Genomic DNA, 19,479 nt, shown 5'->3' on the forward strand with positions numbered 1-19,479 from the left:
AACATATTTTCAAGTATCCAAGTCAGCATCACACTAGCAAGAAGAGGGCTATGAGACCACTCTACGATCAATGCGTGGGAGAAAAGAAGGAAATGGTCTCCGCGCTTGGCAAGCAGCCAGCACTGCCCCCATCACGATGGTCAAGTGAACTCAGCGCACACATCAGCACTGGAAGGACCCCATCCTCTGGCTTCTCCTCACAGGAGGAAATGGCTTGATGCAGGCAGAGTCAGATGGGTTGCTGATGGGCTGCTGGTTATAAGGCAGAAGGGAGGGGCAGAGACTTCCCCATGAGCCAGGCTGTCTCCAAGAGACCCAGAAGAGAACACTGTCTTTCCTAAAGTTCCTAGGGTTAGAGTGCAGAAAAACGGGTCAGATTTAATTGGGTACAAAGTATGGGAACAAAAACTTTTCCCCCCATCTTTCTTTTTTTAATATTTATTTATTTTCTTTTAGAAGTAGTTGGATACAATACCTTTTTTATTTTATTTTTTATTTATTTATTTTTTTTTTAGAGAGAGAGAGAGAGAGAGAACTTTTAATATTTTATTTTTTAGTTTTCGGCGGACACAACATCTTTGTTTGTATGTGGTGCTAAGGATCAAACCCGGGCCACATGCATGCCAGGCGAGCGCGCTACTGCTTGAGCCACATCCCCAGCCCCCCTTTATTTATTTATTTATTTGGTGGTACGGGGATTGAACCCAGGGCCTTGTGCATGTGAGGCAAGCACTCTACCAACTGAGCTATATCCCCAGCCCCTATTTTGTTTTTTTTATGTGGTGCTGAAGATCAAACCCAGGGCCTCGCACGTGCTGGACAAGCAACCTACCACTGAGCCACAACTCCAGCCCTCCCCATCTTTCTTTTTAATTTGTTCTAATTAGTTATACATTTTGACTCATTGTACACAAAAACGGAGCACAATTAACTATAGTTTGTGACAAAAACTTTTGAACCTCTTTCTTTCTGGAAATTGCCTCATAATGGAAACATAAGGATTACCTTTCAATTCTCACAATTATCCAGGTAAAGTTGGGTAACCACTTTGTTTCTGAGTTTAAAGATCTATTTAAAGATGCTATCACCATAAACCCAAATCTAAGAGGCTTTTAGCTTGTGGATTCCCCTGGAATGGCCATTGACTAGTGTCTGAAATGTAGGCAGGTAAGGCAGGTAAGGTAGGGCACACTCTGATTTTTCAGAATCAGTTGCTCTGTGATACCTCATGAACTTCCAATCAAAATATAATCTTTCAAGTGGGTGTTTAAATGTTAATAAACATTTACAGATTCCCAGACAAATGACAACATCTAAAAGGAAGCAGGAAATTAATCTAAAACCACTGTTCACACACAGCAGCATTTTCAAGCAATTACAGTAAATGACCCCTCCCCTACATGGCCACCCCTCAGACAAAAGCACTACTTAACCCAAGAAGCACTAATGGTGTAATTCCTCACTAAAGGCAGAATAATTTCCATTTTGTGTTCAACAAATTCTCTTTGTCATAATTGAAGGTGATTATTTTCCATGAATGACCTGGTTTAATTAAGTGACATGCAGATCAACTGTGACTATAGCAACACTCACAAAACTGCCCTCTTGCTTACATTAAGCAGCTAAAGAACATTAACTAGATTGCTCTTCAAAATACTGTTACTGGAAATAAAGGGCACATCTGCTTCAATAAAGATACTCACTCATTAGTCACTTCCAATAGAAAGGGGAGTAGGGCAAAAAGGCTAGTGTTAATTTAAACTCAATAGAAAAAGAATATCAAAAATGAAGATATTCATTATTGTATAATATCTCTGTCTCTTTTAAACTTGAGAATTAACAGATTCAAACTACCTGTTATATTCAAACATAACCACTTTTAGAAATCCTATTCAGGCTTCTGATAAATACTAACAGCATGAATTGCCTTTGAAAGTTGTCACATTAAAGTGACCAGAGTTTTAAAAAAATTTTAATTTAAAAAAAAATTTTCCAAAATGGAAGGCTTTTGTTTGTCTGTGCTTAACATGAGGGATATGGACACAGGCTCAATAAATTGCTGGCTCAGGCCCCAGGCACTGGAATATGAGCTGGGTCCCCTGGGGTATGATCCAGCCCCACTGCCAAGAGCTGAAGCAGATAAGGCCCAGGGAACACCATGGAGCCCAGCCACATGGACTAGGGCTTGGGTTTCATGACCTCTATGCATCAGTTTCCTCAACCACAGAGGGAGACCACATTGCCTCTTCAGGGGAGGGCTGTGGACAGCAGCTCCTGGCACCTCCTGGCTTCCCTTTCTCTACTATGGCCAGCCCACTCTTACTGCTTGCTCTGGCCTCGCCTACTGCTGCTCCCAGGAAAGAGGCTGCACTGGGCAACCAGAGATCTGACATTGCAGGACATGGCCTGGACATCTGACCAATCCTGTGAAAGAGAAGGATTTGGGTTTTATAGTGCTGGATATGTCTCAGGAGGCCTTCAATCCTGGCACCCAGCGAAAATAGTCAAGAATGAATTGAGAATATTTAAAAGTAGATGTGAACAGCAAATAAATATTTCAACAAATTAATATGATGTGCCTGCAATGAAATGAGGATAAGGAAACTATTTTAGCATTAGAGGGCAAATGACAATGACTGAGCAGGCTACAAGTGCCTGGAGGACCGGGAAGCACTTAAGACTTTCGCAACTCTGAGTCCAGACAAACTAGCCAGGAAGCCCGAGCCTTGCAAGACTGAAAGAAGAAATGAGGTTACCAGGAAGGCTGTCTCCCCTGGGGTCGTATAAATGTAGCCACAGTGTGAAGACGGGGACATACACTGCTCCAAGAGACAATCTTAACTTGATGCAGCTACTCTGGATGAATGCAGTTACAGGTCTTTCTCATTTGTGCTCTTGACAGATGTTAAGACTCTGCAGTGAGGTGTTCCATTTAAAATGCTGCTTTCTCTAATCACCTGCTCTGGGGAGTGCTCAGGACAAAAGCCAAAGTTGAAGAGCAGGACAAATTTTGATGCTTTAAGCAGAAGTTAGAGTTGGCCCTAAAAGATACTCAGGAAAGGGGGCTAAAGGGTGCTCATGAGAGGCCCTCAGGAGATGGTGAGTCCCGATTATCAGTGAGCCCCTATAAAGTTGGCACTTTGTTTGGCAACATATGACACACAACTGACAGTGAATGACAAGCTTTAGTCAGTCTTCCTGTGAGGATCTGCCAAGTTGTTCCACTCTCTAGCTTCATGGGGGTAGGAGCAGTCACCACCACCAGGACCACTGCTCAGAGGGACTGCAGCAGAAACAATAGCTCATTCCACCCAAAGTGCTTACAAAGTTCTTACTGCAGGACTTTAAAGCTAAAAGTACAGGGGTGGACCCTGCCCTTAGGAAATACATACTTGATCAAGAATAAAGATGGGGGGGGCTGGGATTGTGGCTCAGCGGTAGAGTGCTCACCTAGCACGTGCAAGGACCTGGGTTCGATCCTCAGCACCACATAAAAATAAAATAAAGATATTGTGTCCAACTACAACTAAAAAATAAATATTAAAAAAAAAAAAAGAATAAAGATGGGGTTGGCCACCTGGTGCAGCTCAGATCACGGTTCCCAAGAGACAATAAGCATGCCTGGTTGCATATCCCCAGAGACAAGAAGAGCCACAACCCGAACAGACATTCTTCTGCTCTCTCTGGGGGTTTCTAGTGAACAAATCCCATGGCCTCAGTAACTCTCCTACCATGGCCATGTAAATGTGGTAGTCTTACACAACTGACAGTGAATGACAGCTCCCTGTCTTACTGCTACTGAAGGCCTTGACTGTTCTCTCAGGGACAGGCTTAACGGGACACCTGCTACTGGGAAGATGGTAAACGAACCTGCAGCCTCGCTCCCCTTAGCTGGGCCTCATGTTCACTGTTCCACCGTTCCTCCGGTTCCCTCGCTGAAAGTCAATATTTAACATTTAAAGAACAAAACTCCTTAAAATGGAATATCAAATCATATATTATCACTACCAGATGCTGGAGTTTCTAAGCTCTTAGAATGTACATGATATTCTGTTCTAACAGACCTCAGAAAACTTAGCAATCCCTTAAACTTGGTTAAAAAAATATTTTTTAGTTGTCAATGGACCTTTCATGGAAGTGCCTTTCACGAGTTAACTCACATAACTCTCAAGATAAACTGTGAGCTGGGTGCTATGAGGGTTCCCATTTGAGCACTGAGGAAGTGAAGAGGTTCAGAAACCTGCCTAAGAAATGGAGCTGTGAACCAAGCAGTCTCACCCCAGAGTTGGCACTGGGAGCCACACTGTGTGTTGCCTAAGAAGTGCCTCCTCCTGGCTCTGGCCTAAATATCCCTTCCAAGCCACGTGCTGCCAACAAGCAAGCACAAGTTAGGAAAATATTTTTCAAAAGGGCAGGAGCAGATTCTACTGGAGATGCCTCTCCTTGGAGCTACTGAAGCCTCCTTTGCCTGGATTACATTTCCCTGGAAGGTTGAGCTCTGTTTTTCAGGGTCAGTTCTAGCAAATCATCCCAGATTTTAATCCCTAAAAGGAAAGGTTCCCACCTAGAGCAATGGAATCCAACACACGACACAGTGACGAGCCACTTAATGACCTCTGGTCACTGATGAATCCCATAAGATTGTCACCTAGTGATGTCACAGTTTCTTAGCTTGTGTAAGCACTCTATGGTGTCCGCACAACCTGGAAATCAACTAATGTTCTTGAATGTATCCCCATCGTTAAGTTGGGTGTGGCTGTATTTCTTTCATGCTCATTAATCTTTTACCATCATACATGCATCCTTTGCAGATGTGGAAAAACCTAATTTGATCAAACTTAACCCTATGAGCTTTATGACTTTTTTGTTCCTTTCTCTGGTCACATTTTCTCTCTTGTTATACAAGGAGGCAGATCTCTAAAACTTGCCCTGAAAGGAGTTAAATAAACCTCTCATGGATTAAAAACCAGCAATGCCTTGATCTGCACAGTAAAATGTCTTACCCTGGCTTTTGCTCCTGAGGAACAGGAAAGAAGCTCAAGACTCACTGGAATTATCCTCAAAGGCTGACCACAGCTGCCCCATGAGGATGCAGAGTTCAAAGCCACAGGGATACTTCTTAGATGCTGCAAAGCCCCCTGTGGTCCTGCACCCCTCTCCTTGGAAATTTCTATTAATTCAGCAAAGGACAGTGCTGAGATAAGACATTGCTAAGGCATCAGAAAATAGAGCACATGTATTATTTACTTTTTTAAAGCATGACTCTCAGGAGGTTTGTGTAAGCTAATCATTTCCCAGTTTGTTACCAGTCAGTTCCTAAAGAGGCAAAGAGCAAAGGGCACCTGAGTCAGAGGAAAGGAAGGTAGCTCCTACACACTGAAGAGGTGAAGATTCCAGCTATGTAACCAACACATCAAAAGCAATTTTAAAATTGTGCATGGGATTAAAAAAACTATAGCCAAATCATCTGCAAAGAATCCAAATCTCCTCAAATTTCACTTTTAGCTGACCAGAAATGACCAAACCCAGGAGCACAAAGATTCATCAAGGTATAGACATACTGAGGGGTTACAGGCAATCTCAACATACAGATGGACTTCTGGGTTTGCAAACGCTTTGATCTTTCTCTGCAATCAATGTGATGCTAAAAACATGGAAATATGGGCTCCCTTTCAGTTGAAATATTGCTAGAGAGATATGCAGGGCTGCTACCTATAGTGACAGAAAGATCTCTTCATATTTACATCAAATGTACACAACAGCAGAAAAATGATTTCCTTATATACAATACAATAACCATCTGACACAGCCACACAGAGACAAAAACAGCTTCTATAGTTTAAAAATTCTACAAAACATTTACTTCAAAATAAACATCTCTCTCTTGAAAAGCTGTAATTATTTTTTTTCCTAAACTTGTTTCTGAGCCATTTTAAGAATAATGTAACGATGCTTTAAGTGGAAAGAGGCTCACTGGCAAGGGATGCTACAGTAAAGAAACCCATAAGACTTTCCCCTGCATGCTGATGCCTATCTGGCTAACTCCTCTTTCTTACTTAACTCCTGCATACTAAAATTTCCCTGTCTAAATCCTCTTACTTTTTATCTTTCAAAAAAAATTTGATCTTTTTATATATTTATATATATATATATATATATATATATGAATATATATATATATATGACAGTGGAATGTATTTTAACATATTATTCATACATGGAGTATATCTAATTAGGATCCCATACTCATGGCTGAATATGATGTGGAATTTCATTGTGGTATATTCATATAGAACATAGGAAAGTTATGTCCAATCATTCTACTGCCCTTCCTATTTCCATCCCCCCCTCCATTCCCTTCATTCTTCTTTATCTAATCCACTTAACTTCTATCCCCTACCCCCCTATTGTGTGTTACCTTCTGAATATCAGAGAAAACATCTGGCCTTTGGGTTTTTGGGATTGCCTTATTTCACTTAGCATGATAGTCTCCAAATCCATCCATTTACTGGCAAAAGTCAGAGTCATTCTTTTTTGATGACTGAGTATTATTTCATTATGTATATATAACACATTTTCTTTATCCATTCATCTGTTTAAATGCATCTAGGTTGGTTCCATAGCTTAGCTATTGTGAACTGAGCTGCTATAAACATTGGTGTCACTGCTTTACTGCTGTAGGATGATTTTAAGTCCTTTGGGTATATACTGAGGAGAGGGATAACTGGGTCAAATGACGGTTCCACTTCAAGTTTCCAGATCCTTTTAAAACCACATGACACAAATATCTTTGTTGTTGTTGTTGTTGTTATAGTACTGGGGATTGAATACAGGGATGCTCTACCACTAAACTACATCCCTACCCATTCTTTTTCCCCCTTGAGACAAGGTCTCATGAAGTTGTCCAAATTGGGCTTAAACTTGGAATACTCCTGCCTCAGAGTCTTGAGTAGCTGGGATTACAGATGTGTACTACCATGCCAGGCTCGACATATAAACCATTATCCTCATAAATCTATTTAAATTCTCTGTATTCAAATCAAACTTTTCCCTCCATCTACAAAAGTAGCATAAATGCCGTATCAGTAGCACGTTTAAAAAATCAGTTCTGGGGATGGGGCTGTGGCTCAGCAGTACAGTGCTTGCCTAGCACGTGCAAGGCCCTGGGTTCGATCCTCAGCACTACATAAAAATAAATAAATAAAATAAAGGCATTGTGTCCAACTACAATGAAAAAAATTAAAAAAAAAATCAATCTGATGTGAGAGTTTGAGGCATCAGGATTATAAGTTCGAGGCCAGCCTGGGTAACTTAGTAAGACCTTATCCCAAAATAAAAATAAAAAGGGTTGGGGTATAGCTCAGTGGTAGAGTACACATGGCTTTAATCCCCAATATCACTTAAAGATCAATTCCATGGGCTTTTTGCCCAGCAGTGAGCCTTCCTCTCACATTATTATATTTGAATTTATGTTGCTGTCTTGCACTTACTCAGTACCTACTAGGAGTATAAGGAACATAAAGAGATAAAACACAAAGGTCAAAAAATTTACAACCTAGGAGCTGGGGTGGGAAGGAAGTGATGTGAACAAAGGCAGCTTCTGGCAGGGAGCCAGGGCTGGGGCAGATGCCCACAAGCCTCTAAGAGAAGAGTGGGTCTGAGTCAGCCCACTGCCTCACACAGCAAGGGCTGCAGCCCGCACAGGAGCCCAGGCCCCATCAACTGACAGGAGGGTATCTTTGAGCTGAAGGTTGTAACAATCCAAGAAACTGGCAGGACTTGTTTAGGGAGCCTGGATATATTCCCCATTTGTATAAGACAGTGACTGTTAAGAACAAAAGACATTCAATATGAAATAGGATGGTTCAAAAGATTCCAGCTCCCTCCAAATACAAAGTCTTGGGATTGAATCTGCAGCAATGGAAACATCTGGATGCTAATATAAATGATCAATTCCCATCTAAATAGTCAAGAGTTACCTTGATGATCAACATAAGGCTTGAAGGCCTGAAGGATTTTTGGCACAGCCATCCCCATGTCAAGTTCTGTCAGAGTTAGCTCGTTCATAAAGTAGGGGAGCTAGAGAAAAGAAATAAACAATAAATGAGTTAGGAAATGCTTAAAGTAAGTCAGAGTTCAACACACTCTTGGAGGGTATGGTCGTCCAGGTTTGGGAGACACATCACTTACTTAACCAAATATAATTGTGCACACACAATATACCACAGACAGAACCATGAACAAGGAGGCCAGTTCCTTGCTCTAGGGAGGTTTACACTGGGGAGGTACAAACCTGGGGAGGTAGAGACAGATAAATTGGTAGACAAATAATATAATCTTGTAAAGCAGGTAATAGGACACAGGAAGTGTGGTGCTCTCGGTCAAGGGTGGCTCTCTTGGCTACAGAGTCAGGGAAGGCTTCTCTGAGAAGTAACATTTGACCAGAGACCTGCCTGTGGAGTCAGAGCCAGCCACACTGGCGAGATTAGAAGGCCCAGAGTTGGTGAAGCATGGGATGTGGAGCTCTCTTAGCTGACTAGTGCTTAGTGTCCGGTAGGAAATCACTACATTTCTGATAGGAAAACTCACCATTAAAACCCTTGTAAGAAATCACATCTCCTTGGCCTTGTGCTGGATATTTTCTGTTTGTCCCTTACAGCCATACCCACCCCCTAGGCTGAGAGGCTGGTCTGTGCAAACTGCATCCCTGGTCATCTTGCCCCTTGGCTTCTGACTGTACCTGGTCATGGGATACACCACTGGATAGGGAAGAGCGTAGTCAAGCACTTGTCCTCTCCCTCCATTGAAGGTCACAGCTCCTGTGACAGAGGAAGCCCTTTCCACAAGCTACCCTGCCCAATTTCTGATAATTGATTTCTGTTCCCTGCCTTGCCCTTCAGGAAGGGTCGCAGCTCCCCACTTGTGCTGGCCCAGGAAGACCAAGAAAGATGAGTGGGTCTGAAACCAAGCCCACTGTCTAACACCCTGGCAGGGGCTAAATCCACACAGAAGCTCAGGCCTCAACAACTGCATGAGGGCATCTTTGGGCTGGAGGAGGCCCTATAACATCCAAGAGACCAGAAGGAGCAGTGACTCCATGACCCCTCCAGTCACTCATCTGAGCATGCCATCTGGTTCCTGCTGGGCCCCGACTAAAACACACCTCCTAATCTATCAGCAGGAATTTATTCTAGAAGAAATATCATAATAGCACTGGTATCATACTCAGAAATTCCAACATGATCTCAAGATTATACAGCTAATTCATTTGTATTTCCTCCATCTGGATTTTTGTATATGGTTTTTGTTTTGTGGTACAGGGAATTGAACTACTACTACTGCTACTACTATTAGTACTACTACCAGCACCACTACTACTGTGCTACATCCCAGTCCTTCTTATTGCTTTTATTATTACTATTATTGTGTGTGTGTGTGTGTGTGTGTGTGTGTGTGTGTGTTGCTGGGGATCAAACCCAGGGCCTAGTGCATGCAAGGCAAGCACTCTACCAACTGAGCTATATGCCCAGCCCTATTTTTTAAATTTTGAACAGGATCTCACTTAGTTGCCCAGGCTGGCTTCGAACTTATGATCCTCCTGTCTCAGCCTCCTGAGTAGCTGGGATGTAGGCGTGTGCCACCATGCCTGGCTATGTATGTATTTTTTAGAATTTCATGTTATCCATTCTTTTTGTGTAAGGTATAAATTAGGGATCCAATTTAATTTTTTCCCTAAATGACTGGTCAGCAATCTCAACCTATTTACTGAACAATCAATACCTTCCTTACTAACCTGTACTACCACCTTTAAATACTAGATTCCCAACACCCTGGAATTCTGTATTGGACTTTCTTTTTTCTGCCACTATCAAACTTATTATTTTAGCTTTATAATACATTAATTTTTTTTCTTTTTATTTTGGTACTGGGGATTAAATCCAGGGGCACTTTACCACTGAGTCACATCCCAGCCCTTTTATTTAATTCTGGGATAGGATCTCATTGAATTGCCAAGCCTGGCCTCAAACTTGTGATCTTCCTGCCTTAGCCCCCTGAGTCTCTAGGACTGCAGGTGTGCACTACTGCACCCAACTGTAACACAATTTTAAATCTGGAAAGTCTGATTCCTTTTCATTTCCTCCCAGAATTTTTTGAGTTATGAGCATTTTACCAGTTGAACACTGGAATAATTTTGTAAAATTTAAAATAAAAATCAAGATTTTAAAAATTTAAAAATAAACAATGTTTCCCACGAAATGAGGTAGCATCTAGTCAGGCAGAGACTTAATACCTAACTTGGCTGGGCCTCTTCAGCTGATTCTATGCAGAAAAGCATAAACTTGCAGGATTCATGAGGAGAACTGCACCTCTGATCTTTCCCGGGGGTGGAGGGGTTAGGTTACAGAGATTCTGATGTCTTCAATGAGCAAAATGTGAGTAGAGGCAGCATTCATGCGTGCATTTTTGCATTTGTGGTTACTGCATTTGGAAACCTTTCTCCAAAGAATAGGTGCTGCAAGTGGGGCTGACCCCTATCAACCCGCAAAAATGTACGTGGCCAAGGAAATAATCAAAATCTCACACACTTACACAGTGATTTTTGTTATTGTCATTCCAAGTCCCAGCACTTTAGAAGCCTGCCAGGTTAGACAGACTTCCTGGGGCTAGCTGAGGAACAGGCCACCTCCATCAGTGTTTCTATGGGAACGTAAGTCTGACAATGAGCCACACTAGGAATGTAACTATCTTCCTTTTTCTGTGCCACACCTCCCTCCACTATACCATCCTGTACCCTACAGTCCCTGAAAAGACAAAGGAAGGACCTGGGACAAGCCCTGAGACAAAGGAGGGGCCTCAAGGCACTGAGGGCTGAGGAGGTGGCAAGGGGTGGATGAAGCTTTACCTATCAGTAAGCACAATGGGGACTGCCATCAGCAGAGCCTTTCTTCCTACTTATTCACTTGTTTACCCAACCTCAAGAATCTAGAATATCTCTAACCACCCTTCCTCACACCCCTCCTCTATCCAGCTTTCTACCCTAGAACAGCCTCCTTCCTATGTTGCAGGACAAGGCAAGAGAAGATCAGTCGGTCTGTGCTGTTCACCCAGAAACCTTTCTTCTCACCCAATGGGCCTCGTGGTGAGACAGGAACCCACAGGCATGCTCCTGACCCTCTGGAATAAACTCACTGGGATAGAGCAGTCAAATGTATGGGCAATGCTCAGGTCGGTAGGTGATAAGTCAGAAACTGTGTGCAATGACAGAGCATTCACTCACACAGGCAGAGCCCCTGAGGGCCCCAAGGCTGTATTCAAGCAGCAACCAAGGCCCAGAGTGCATTTGCTACTGGGGCAGAAACCCAGCTTATTTGAAACCCATCCTGGGGCACCAGATACACATACAAGGCTGCTCTGTTACCGCATGACTTATTGTCATGTGTAAGGGTGACAATCTAAGATTCCAGGATAAGGCCAGCAGAGTTCTCCAAATGTCAAGTCGTCAAGGGAAACCAGGAGGTGGGAGGTCTATGTCACAGAGAACTCAGGCTCCTCTAGGCACTCTTCTGTTCCCCTTCTGGTTCTTGACTAGATGTTTAAGCAGAACCCACTCACTACTAGGTTTAAGAGTTAGCACCCTCCAGAGGTACGGGCTAGTTGGCAGTAATGAGTTCTTCTGGCAAATGGTGATGTCAGGTGCAGAATTTGGTACCTTTCTTCTGCCTTTCTGATCATTCCTATGCCTGGGTCTCCTCTGGTGATCAGGGCACTTCACTATGCAGCAGCTCAGGTAGGGGATGAGGGTGTGGCTATCAATGGAGGGGATACAGACCCCCACTCTGAATTCTCACACTGCTAGATCTAGATCACCCTTCTCTATTCTAACCTTTTAGTACGTCTGACCTCTAAAAGTAAAAAGGAAGTTGGTTGTGAACTGCAAAAGCCTATCTGACCAGCAAAAAGAGAAAATGAAAATAGAAAACTTTCCCTAACTTACTCTGGTGTGAGTCTACCATGGGGACAGTGGCACCATAAACTTCAGGCTCTGGGGAGAACAGTGGAACAAGCCTCTCAATCGGTCTGGACTATGCATAAGGAGAGCAGCTTCTGACTGGAGCTCAAACAAACCCTGCTTGCTTTTTCACATTGCTAGGAATCAGAGCCCTCAGAGAAGAACCCCAGACAGAAAAATCACAGGGGCAGCTCTGACTGTGTGCCTTGACATGGGATTCTAGCCTCTGTCATTTCTAAGGTGTTAAAGAGGCTGAGTGGGCTCTAAGTTGGCTGTTGGTGTCTCATAATCCAACGCAGAGGGTCATAGCTGCTTGGGTGGGACTGGCTAGCAAAAGTAGAGTCAACCCTCAACCTGCCTCAAGAACACACTGGCAGATACTTGTTGAAGAACACTCCCAAAGCCCTGCCCCAAATTCTGTCTGGAAATTTGCTCCTTTTCTTTATTGGGGTCAGAAAAAGGAATATGCTGGCTTGTAGATGGCAACAGAACTTAGCAGAACTCAACCAAGACAGACAAGGCTCTGCTCTTCACCTGGGGGAATGCCTGATACCAAACAGAAGCTCCCCATGCCCACATTTTCCTTTGAATCTACCTTAGCCCACAGCTTCTTAACCTGAAGTTCTTAAACTCTCTGAAACTGTGGGCAAAATTCTGTGCCAGTGTACATTTCTCCATAGGTTTCTGCTTCTCAAAGATATCTATGATCTAAAAGAAAAAAAAATAGAGCCACTAATACAAGCTACAGGCTGTGAAGACTTGGAGACCAATGTTACTCTCTTCCTGGTTGGGTCTTCATCAGGTCAAAGATACACTTTTAAAGAACCTCCAGAAGGCCTCGGTTGGCAGATGTATCCTTTAATGACTGTCATGAGGAATACTTTTGCAGTTTAAACTCACTCACAAGAGAGCTGGCTGAGCACCAGGAATGCTTCTTCAGCAGAGAAAGCCCAAAATAAAGCACCATCTGGCCAAAAAGTAAGGTCCATTGCAGACAGATTCTGAGTGAAGCTCCTAACTTTCCCAGCTGTGGGAAGCAGTGTGGCTCAGAAAGGGGTCTTCAATAGTTTGGGATTTCCTCTGAGAGTACTGGACCACTGCGAGGTTCAGACTGGGCTCTGGACAAACAATTTAAATTTGTTTCTTACTCAAACATAACAGAATTACTCAAGACAAATCAGTTTCAGGAGCTCACATTTTCCCCAATAAATTCTGGACTACCACCTAGAGTGGATAATTATGTGACAACACAAGAAATAAAGTAAACAGGATAGTTCACTCAGTCCCCAGATACACTAAGATCAAGGTCAGTCTGTGATCTGGGTCAGATGTGTTGTTTGAGAACAACTATTAGCTGATGTGTTAAATGCTTAAAACTAAATTATTTTTCATTCAGGATACAGAGTACAAAATGTCCAGAAATTAAGAAGTGGGAAAAGAGAAGTCTCTTGTGTAAAAAGCAATACCTTTATTTTGCTGAGTTTCATCTGAATTTTCTTAGACACCAGATCCGACCAGTATTTCTCTCCCAAGAAGTCCCAAAATATTCTTCCAAGCAAAGCATTCACCCAGGCTTCCTGTTCTTCCTCCTCAGAGGGTGGAGCCTCTGGCAACTGGCAAAAGTAAAGGGACCAAAATTAGCTGGAAGGCAACTGGAGAGTAAGACAGGTGCTTATTTTCATAAATAAATAAATTCTGAAGTTCCCTCCCTCAGAATCAGAGGACTGCATGAGACATATTTCTTGCCTATAAATGACAAGCCTCACATTAATTGGTGAATAGAAAAGGGAGAAATGAAAGCTGCCATCACAGTGGAAACCGTTTCCTTTCTCCACCAGTCTTCCTGTGAACCAGCTAATATTCCACATAAATAGCTTAGCTGCATTGCCCTGCCTCCCACAGTATCAAGGACATATCTGATCAAATGTCATTTTTTTCCAGCCCAGGCTTGGATGTGTAATTGTCCCTAGCTGGTCCTCATCCAGGCAGTCCTCAGTTCCCCTGTGGCCTGACTCTTAGGTTTGGCCTAATTCTTGCAAGGTCAAAATATCTGGGGGAGGTCCTTCCGAGACACTAAGCCGAGTGGGCATCAAGAGTTTTAGAAGCCTCTTTCCATGTGATGAAGAGGTGGGGTGAAGGACCATGGGCTGGATGAGAGAGAGCTGCTCTCAGGGCAGCTGTTTTCTCCAACCTCAGCCCAGTGAAACCCCCTCATCCTCTCCCCACTCTAAAATCTGTCTGAAATATTTGCTGTGGCTAGTGTGAGCAGAACTGTGTCTCTAGTTTCCTAGGCTAGTCACTATGGACTCTGGCCTGGTAAGGATCAGGGATGGGGAAAAAGGAGGAGAAGGACTGGGGTTAGAGCTCAGTGGTAGAGTATTTGGCCAACATGGGTGAGGCCTTGGATTCAGTCCCCAGCACCAAAACCCAAACTAAAACAAAGCAAAAAAAGAAGAGAGGAGGATGAGGAAGAGGGAGAAGCCGGGAGGAGGAGGAAGCATAAGCACCCATGGAGGGTACAGTGAGGTTTAAGTGGTTGCCAGCAGGTGATGAGTTCAGAATTCAGTAGCTGGCGGCTTCCACACTGCCGTTATTGCTGCTGTCCACTGACCACACACCAGCCCTATGACAGACTCCTCAGGCTGCCTCGTTCACATTCACCCCAGAAGATGGGAACCTTGCATCTATTCAAGGGAGGAGAGGAGTATTATGTTGTGGGGGTGCTGGAGTCGGGTGTGGAGTAGCAGAAGTTAGTGGCCCCCTTTTCCTTGGGCTGAGGTCACTAATTAGACTACAGTCTTAGAGACATGAGCTTTGAAAAGTAAAGATCAAAAGATCTAGAAAAGTAGAAATCTGTGAATCGTTTGCTCTTCCCCTCCTTCTGTGGCTCACATAAGTGCACCCGTCCTGCCACACACCCTGCACACCCACTCCCTTCCCACCTCCGACTCATGCATCTGCACTGTCCCGACCTTTGCAGGAAGTGGTAGTTGTGACCCTGTCACAGCTGTGTGCTCAGGCTATGATGCCCATGGATCCAATACCAGCAGGTCTGAACGCCTGTGAGAACCATCAGGGTCTGTGGCATGTACTTCTGAAGCCCAGAGTTCTGAGGGGCTGACCCAGGTGGGCCAGACACAGAGCCTGAGCGTAGGCCACAGAGACAGCTCGGCACTCATCTGTCCATGACTCTTGTCACTCCTGTGTCATCTCTCTCTTTGGGTGGGGGGAGTTGCTCACATATTCAATCACTTGTTACTGAATGTGATATGTTCTAAGAGTCCTTCAAATTCAGGTGTTTTTCAAGGTCCTTCATGAATATTATTAAATCTCACTTTAAACCCTGATTTATAATGAATATGTTGGTCCTTCAATTTAAGAAATGAATCTACCTCACTCTTTAATGTCTGAAAAATTCTATCAGTAATTTTCTAGTACTGTCATGTCTTTGGACATTAACCAAGATGTTTGCTACCACCAGGTCCTGGACAGAAGGGCAGAAGTTTGCACCAGTGACCACTTAGTCATGCCACAAACTGTACGTGTTGTTTGAATATTTTCTTTCTGTCTAAACATCACCACTTCAGTCCGTGGGTATTAGGTGCAGCTTTTCTGAGGTTGCCATCTTCAAGTCCCATCAGATCATCTACACAGACTTCTGAGAAGAGCACTCATCTGAGGACAATGCCCATTCAAGCCATTCAGGTTGAACCAAGCTACTCCCTGCATCAGGCCCTGTACCTCTTATCTAGATTTATAGGTTACCTAAGAGAATAGATTGCCTTTTCCCTTAAAAGAGACACAGTCTACCCTTCATCAGCTTTTTTTTACAATCCTCATTTTCACAGGAAACAGATTTTACATAAAGTAGTAAAAAAACAAAGGCTATTTCACAATGTATGTCCAAACCAATGGCACATGACGTGGTAAAATTTCTGAAATAACTGACAAGTGGGTTGATTTTCCTTTTCAACAGCTCCTATTTCTAATGCAGGCTTCTCTCCATAGTCACACCAGGAACAAAGGAAAACCTGAGAGCAACACAACACCGACAATGCATCAAAGAAGCTTTATGAACAAAATCTGGACTCAACAGGCTGCTAGGAGAACTCATTCCCAATGCTGTCATAAAAATTTAAGAGCTTAGAGAACAAATGCGCATACATTTCCTAATATTGCCGTTTGGCTGCAGGGAGAGATGTGAGGAGAATATTCATTTCACTATTTCCATTTCAACAGTATACATACATTTAGAAGTGGTAGATTCCCAAAGATGGCTGGGGGGAAAAAAAAAGTGGCAGGGGGTGGAGTTCACTGGTCCAGAGCTAAAGCAAAGCTATCAAGACTGAGCAGCTCTGCTGTAATGCTTCCTATTACAAATGGCTGAGGTCAGCCTGGCTTTTTTACTTAGTGCCTCTGCTCCTAGTTTGGCCATGCATAGCCGCAGCCTCAAAGCTGTCATGGGGTGTCACGAGTGGCAGCTTGGTCCAGGAGAGGACCCTTCTCCTGATTCATTTGCTTTCTTTCTTGATATAAAAAGAATGCACATTCATTAGGGAATATACTTGCAATCTTACTGCCCAGATATAATTATTTAAAACATCTTTACTATATTTTCTTTCAGTCTTTTTTAATGTGTATAAATACTTTTAAGAATACAAAACTCTTTTTCAAAACAAAATTGGGTCTGGCTATATGGTAATGTTTTTTTTTTTCACAGTTATATTGAGATATAATTCACAGACTATACAATTCATCCATTTAAAGCAAATAATTCAACAGCTTCTGTAGAAAATAGTATGGGAATTCCTTAAAAATTTGCACACACAATTACCATATGATGCAGCAATTCCATTCTGGAATTGATAACTCCATATTTAACTTTTTTGGAAACTACCAAACTATTGTGCACAGTTGTCATCCATTTTACAGTCCCTCCAGCAGCATAAGTGGCTCCAAAATTTCTCCACATCCTCTCTGACACTTATTATCTGTCTTTCTGATTATGCCCATCCTAGTGGGTGTCCAGTGGCATCTACCATGGTTATGATGACTGACCGTGTTGAGTACTGTCTTGTGTGCTTATCAGTTATTCCTAGATCTTTTGAAGAAATGTCTATTCAGATCCTTTGCCTGTATCTTAGTTGCGTTATTTACCTCTTTATTATTAGTTGTAAAGCCCCTGTGTATATTTGGTGTATATTTCATCAGGAAAGCAATTCTCAAATATTTTGATGAAGTCCAATATACCTATTTTTTTCTTTGGTTGTTCCTGTTTTTGGTGTCTTAGCTAAGAAGGTACCTAAATTAGAGTCACAAAGACTTATTCTCCCTCCTGGCCCCCAAACTACTAGGGATTGAGCCAGGGATATTCCGTCCCTGAGCTACATGCTCAACCATTTTAATTTTATTCTGAGACAGGGTTTTACTAAATTGCCAGGCTGACTTTGAACTTGTGATTCTCCTGCCTCAGTCTCCTGAGTTGCTGGGACTGAAGTGTGCATGCTCCACTGTGCCCAGCAGATTTACTTCTTTACTAGAGTTGTGTAGTTTTATCTCTTACGTTGAGGTCTATGGTCCATTGTGAGTCAATTTTTGAGGGAGTGTGAGGTGAACAACTTGGGAAGCTGATGCAGAAGGATCACAAGTACAAGTTTGAGGCCAGCTTCAGCAACTTAGTAAGGCCCTAAGCAACTTAGGAAAACCCTGTCTCAAAAAAAAAAAAAATCAAAGGGCTGGAAATGTGACTCAGTAGTAAAATACACCAGGTTCAATCCCCAGCACCAAAAAGAGAGAGAGAGAGAGAGAGAGAGAGAGAGAGAGAGAGAGAGAGAGAGAGAGAGAGAGAGAGACAAAGAAAGACCATTCTTTCCCCTGTTGATTTGTCTTGGCATTCCTATCTCCTTTATAAATTTTATTTCTTTCTTTTAGTACAGAAAATTGAACCTAGGGATGCTTAACCACTAAGCAATATCCCCAGTCCTTTTTTTATTTTTTGAGACAGGGCCTCACTAAGTTGCTGAGGCTGACTTGAATTTGTGATCCTCCTGCCTCAGCCTCCTAAGCTGTTGGGATTACAAGCATGCACCATCACTCCTGGTTGACTTCATATTTTTTACTTATTATCAACTAACCATTTCCCATTTTCACTTTTGAAGATCTGAAAAGGCTACTCTGACAGAGGAAAAAGAGAAGCCTTGAAAAATTGCTTTGTCCATGATAGGTTTCCTAGCTTCAATTTGAGTCCTATTTGCTCATAGGATTTTAAACTGATAATGCCAAGTAGGTGGTAATAGCTTGTGATCCAGCTCATTGACACTGGCTAATGAGTGCAAAGCAGAACGATGAGAACAGGACTCTATGCTGGGACAGCCTATACTACCTCTAACATTTCCTAAAACCTTCCACTGAAAGAGAACGGAAGTGACTTTGGTGATCTACACTTGTGTTTCCCCACCTGGAGGAGGGCATTTCTTGCCCCTCCACAGTCCTCTCTCCCAGGCAGCCACTCCACGGCACAGGGAACCAACAGTTCCCTGGCCTTGCGCCCCTGAGCAAGTGCAGCTGGCCAATGGAGTGTCACTTCCTGTCATGTACACTAGTGGAAAAACCTACCCCACTATCCGACCTTTACACATTTTTAAACAGTTTCTTTGTTTCCTGATTTATTATTAAAATCCTCTCCCTCACCAAATAGTGATACTATATAATTCAAATTTTGAGCTTAATAACTATAATGTTGCTTCAATCTGAAAAATCCCCTGAATTTATTTTTTTTAATTGTTATGGGTAAGAATAACTGCCAATAAAGTGATAGTACTGATTAACATAAATCTAGTTCTATAGTCCCTAATTATCTCTGGGTGTTTTTAACATTGGTTTGGATCCTGAGTATCAGTGAACTAATAATACCCCATTCATCTCCTGGCCAGTGGTCTGACTTGTTTAGCACTGTGCAATATGACAGAAAGGGGGTCAAATATGTGAACATGGCCATGTAACCCTTGAGCCCTCAGGGAAAGACATTCTTTGACTGTGACTCATAAGAGGCAACAGGAGAGTAGGGCGAGGAGAGTGGGGGCAAAGGCCAGAGTTGTGTCCCAAGCCTTGTGTTACCTTGAGCAAACATTGGTGGTGGCCAACACTGAAGATGTGATGGTGCAACTTGGGGAAGTTTCAAAGTTTCCTTTGTGACTGTGACTCTTTGAGTCCCTTGGCTTGGACTCATGATATCAGAAGCAAAAACAAACCCTAAGAAATAACCTGTCTTTGGCAGGAGGAATGAGCACTAATGGCATCCAGAAGGCTCACATTTGACCAGACTGGAGAAGCTGGGCACTGGTGGGAACGAACATCAGAGCAATCCTATGAAGGGGAACTCGGCAACATCTAGCCAAACTATGGTATGCATTCGCCCTCTGACCTAGCAGTTCCACTTCTGAGAATTCACCCACAGCAGCAAAAACATG

General features: G+C 42.9%; 1 protein-coding gene across 2 annotated transcripts in view; it reads right to left on the reverse strand.

The window, feature by feature from the left end:
* Tex2 (testis expressed 2) overlaps positions 1 to 19,479 on the reverse strand; it is a 106,668-nt gene that overhangs the window by 14,473 nt on the left and 72,716 nt on the right. For both annotated transcript variants that reach the window (XM_027946228.3, XM_071603555.1), the window contains exons 6-7: positions 13,477 to 13,623; positions 7,980 to 8,079 (exon numbers count right to left, since the gene is read on the reverse strand). In XM_027946228.3, the coding sequence (XP_027802029.1) occupies positions 7,980 to 8,079; positions 13,477 to 13,623 (247 nt within the window). The remainder of the gene's footprint in view (positions 1 to 7,979; positions 8,080 to 13,476; positions 13,624 to 19,479) is intronic.

This window comes from Marmota flaviventris, chromosome 17, assembly GCF_047511675.1.
Source record: "Marmota flaviventris isolate mMarFla1 chromosome 17, mMarFla1.hap1, whole genome shotgun sequence".
NCBI classification, from domain to species: domain Eukaryota; kingdom Metazoa; phylum Chordata; class Mammalia; order Rodentia; family Sciuridae; genus Marmota; species Marmota flaviventris.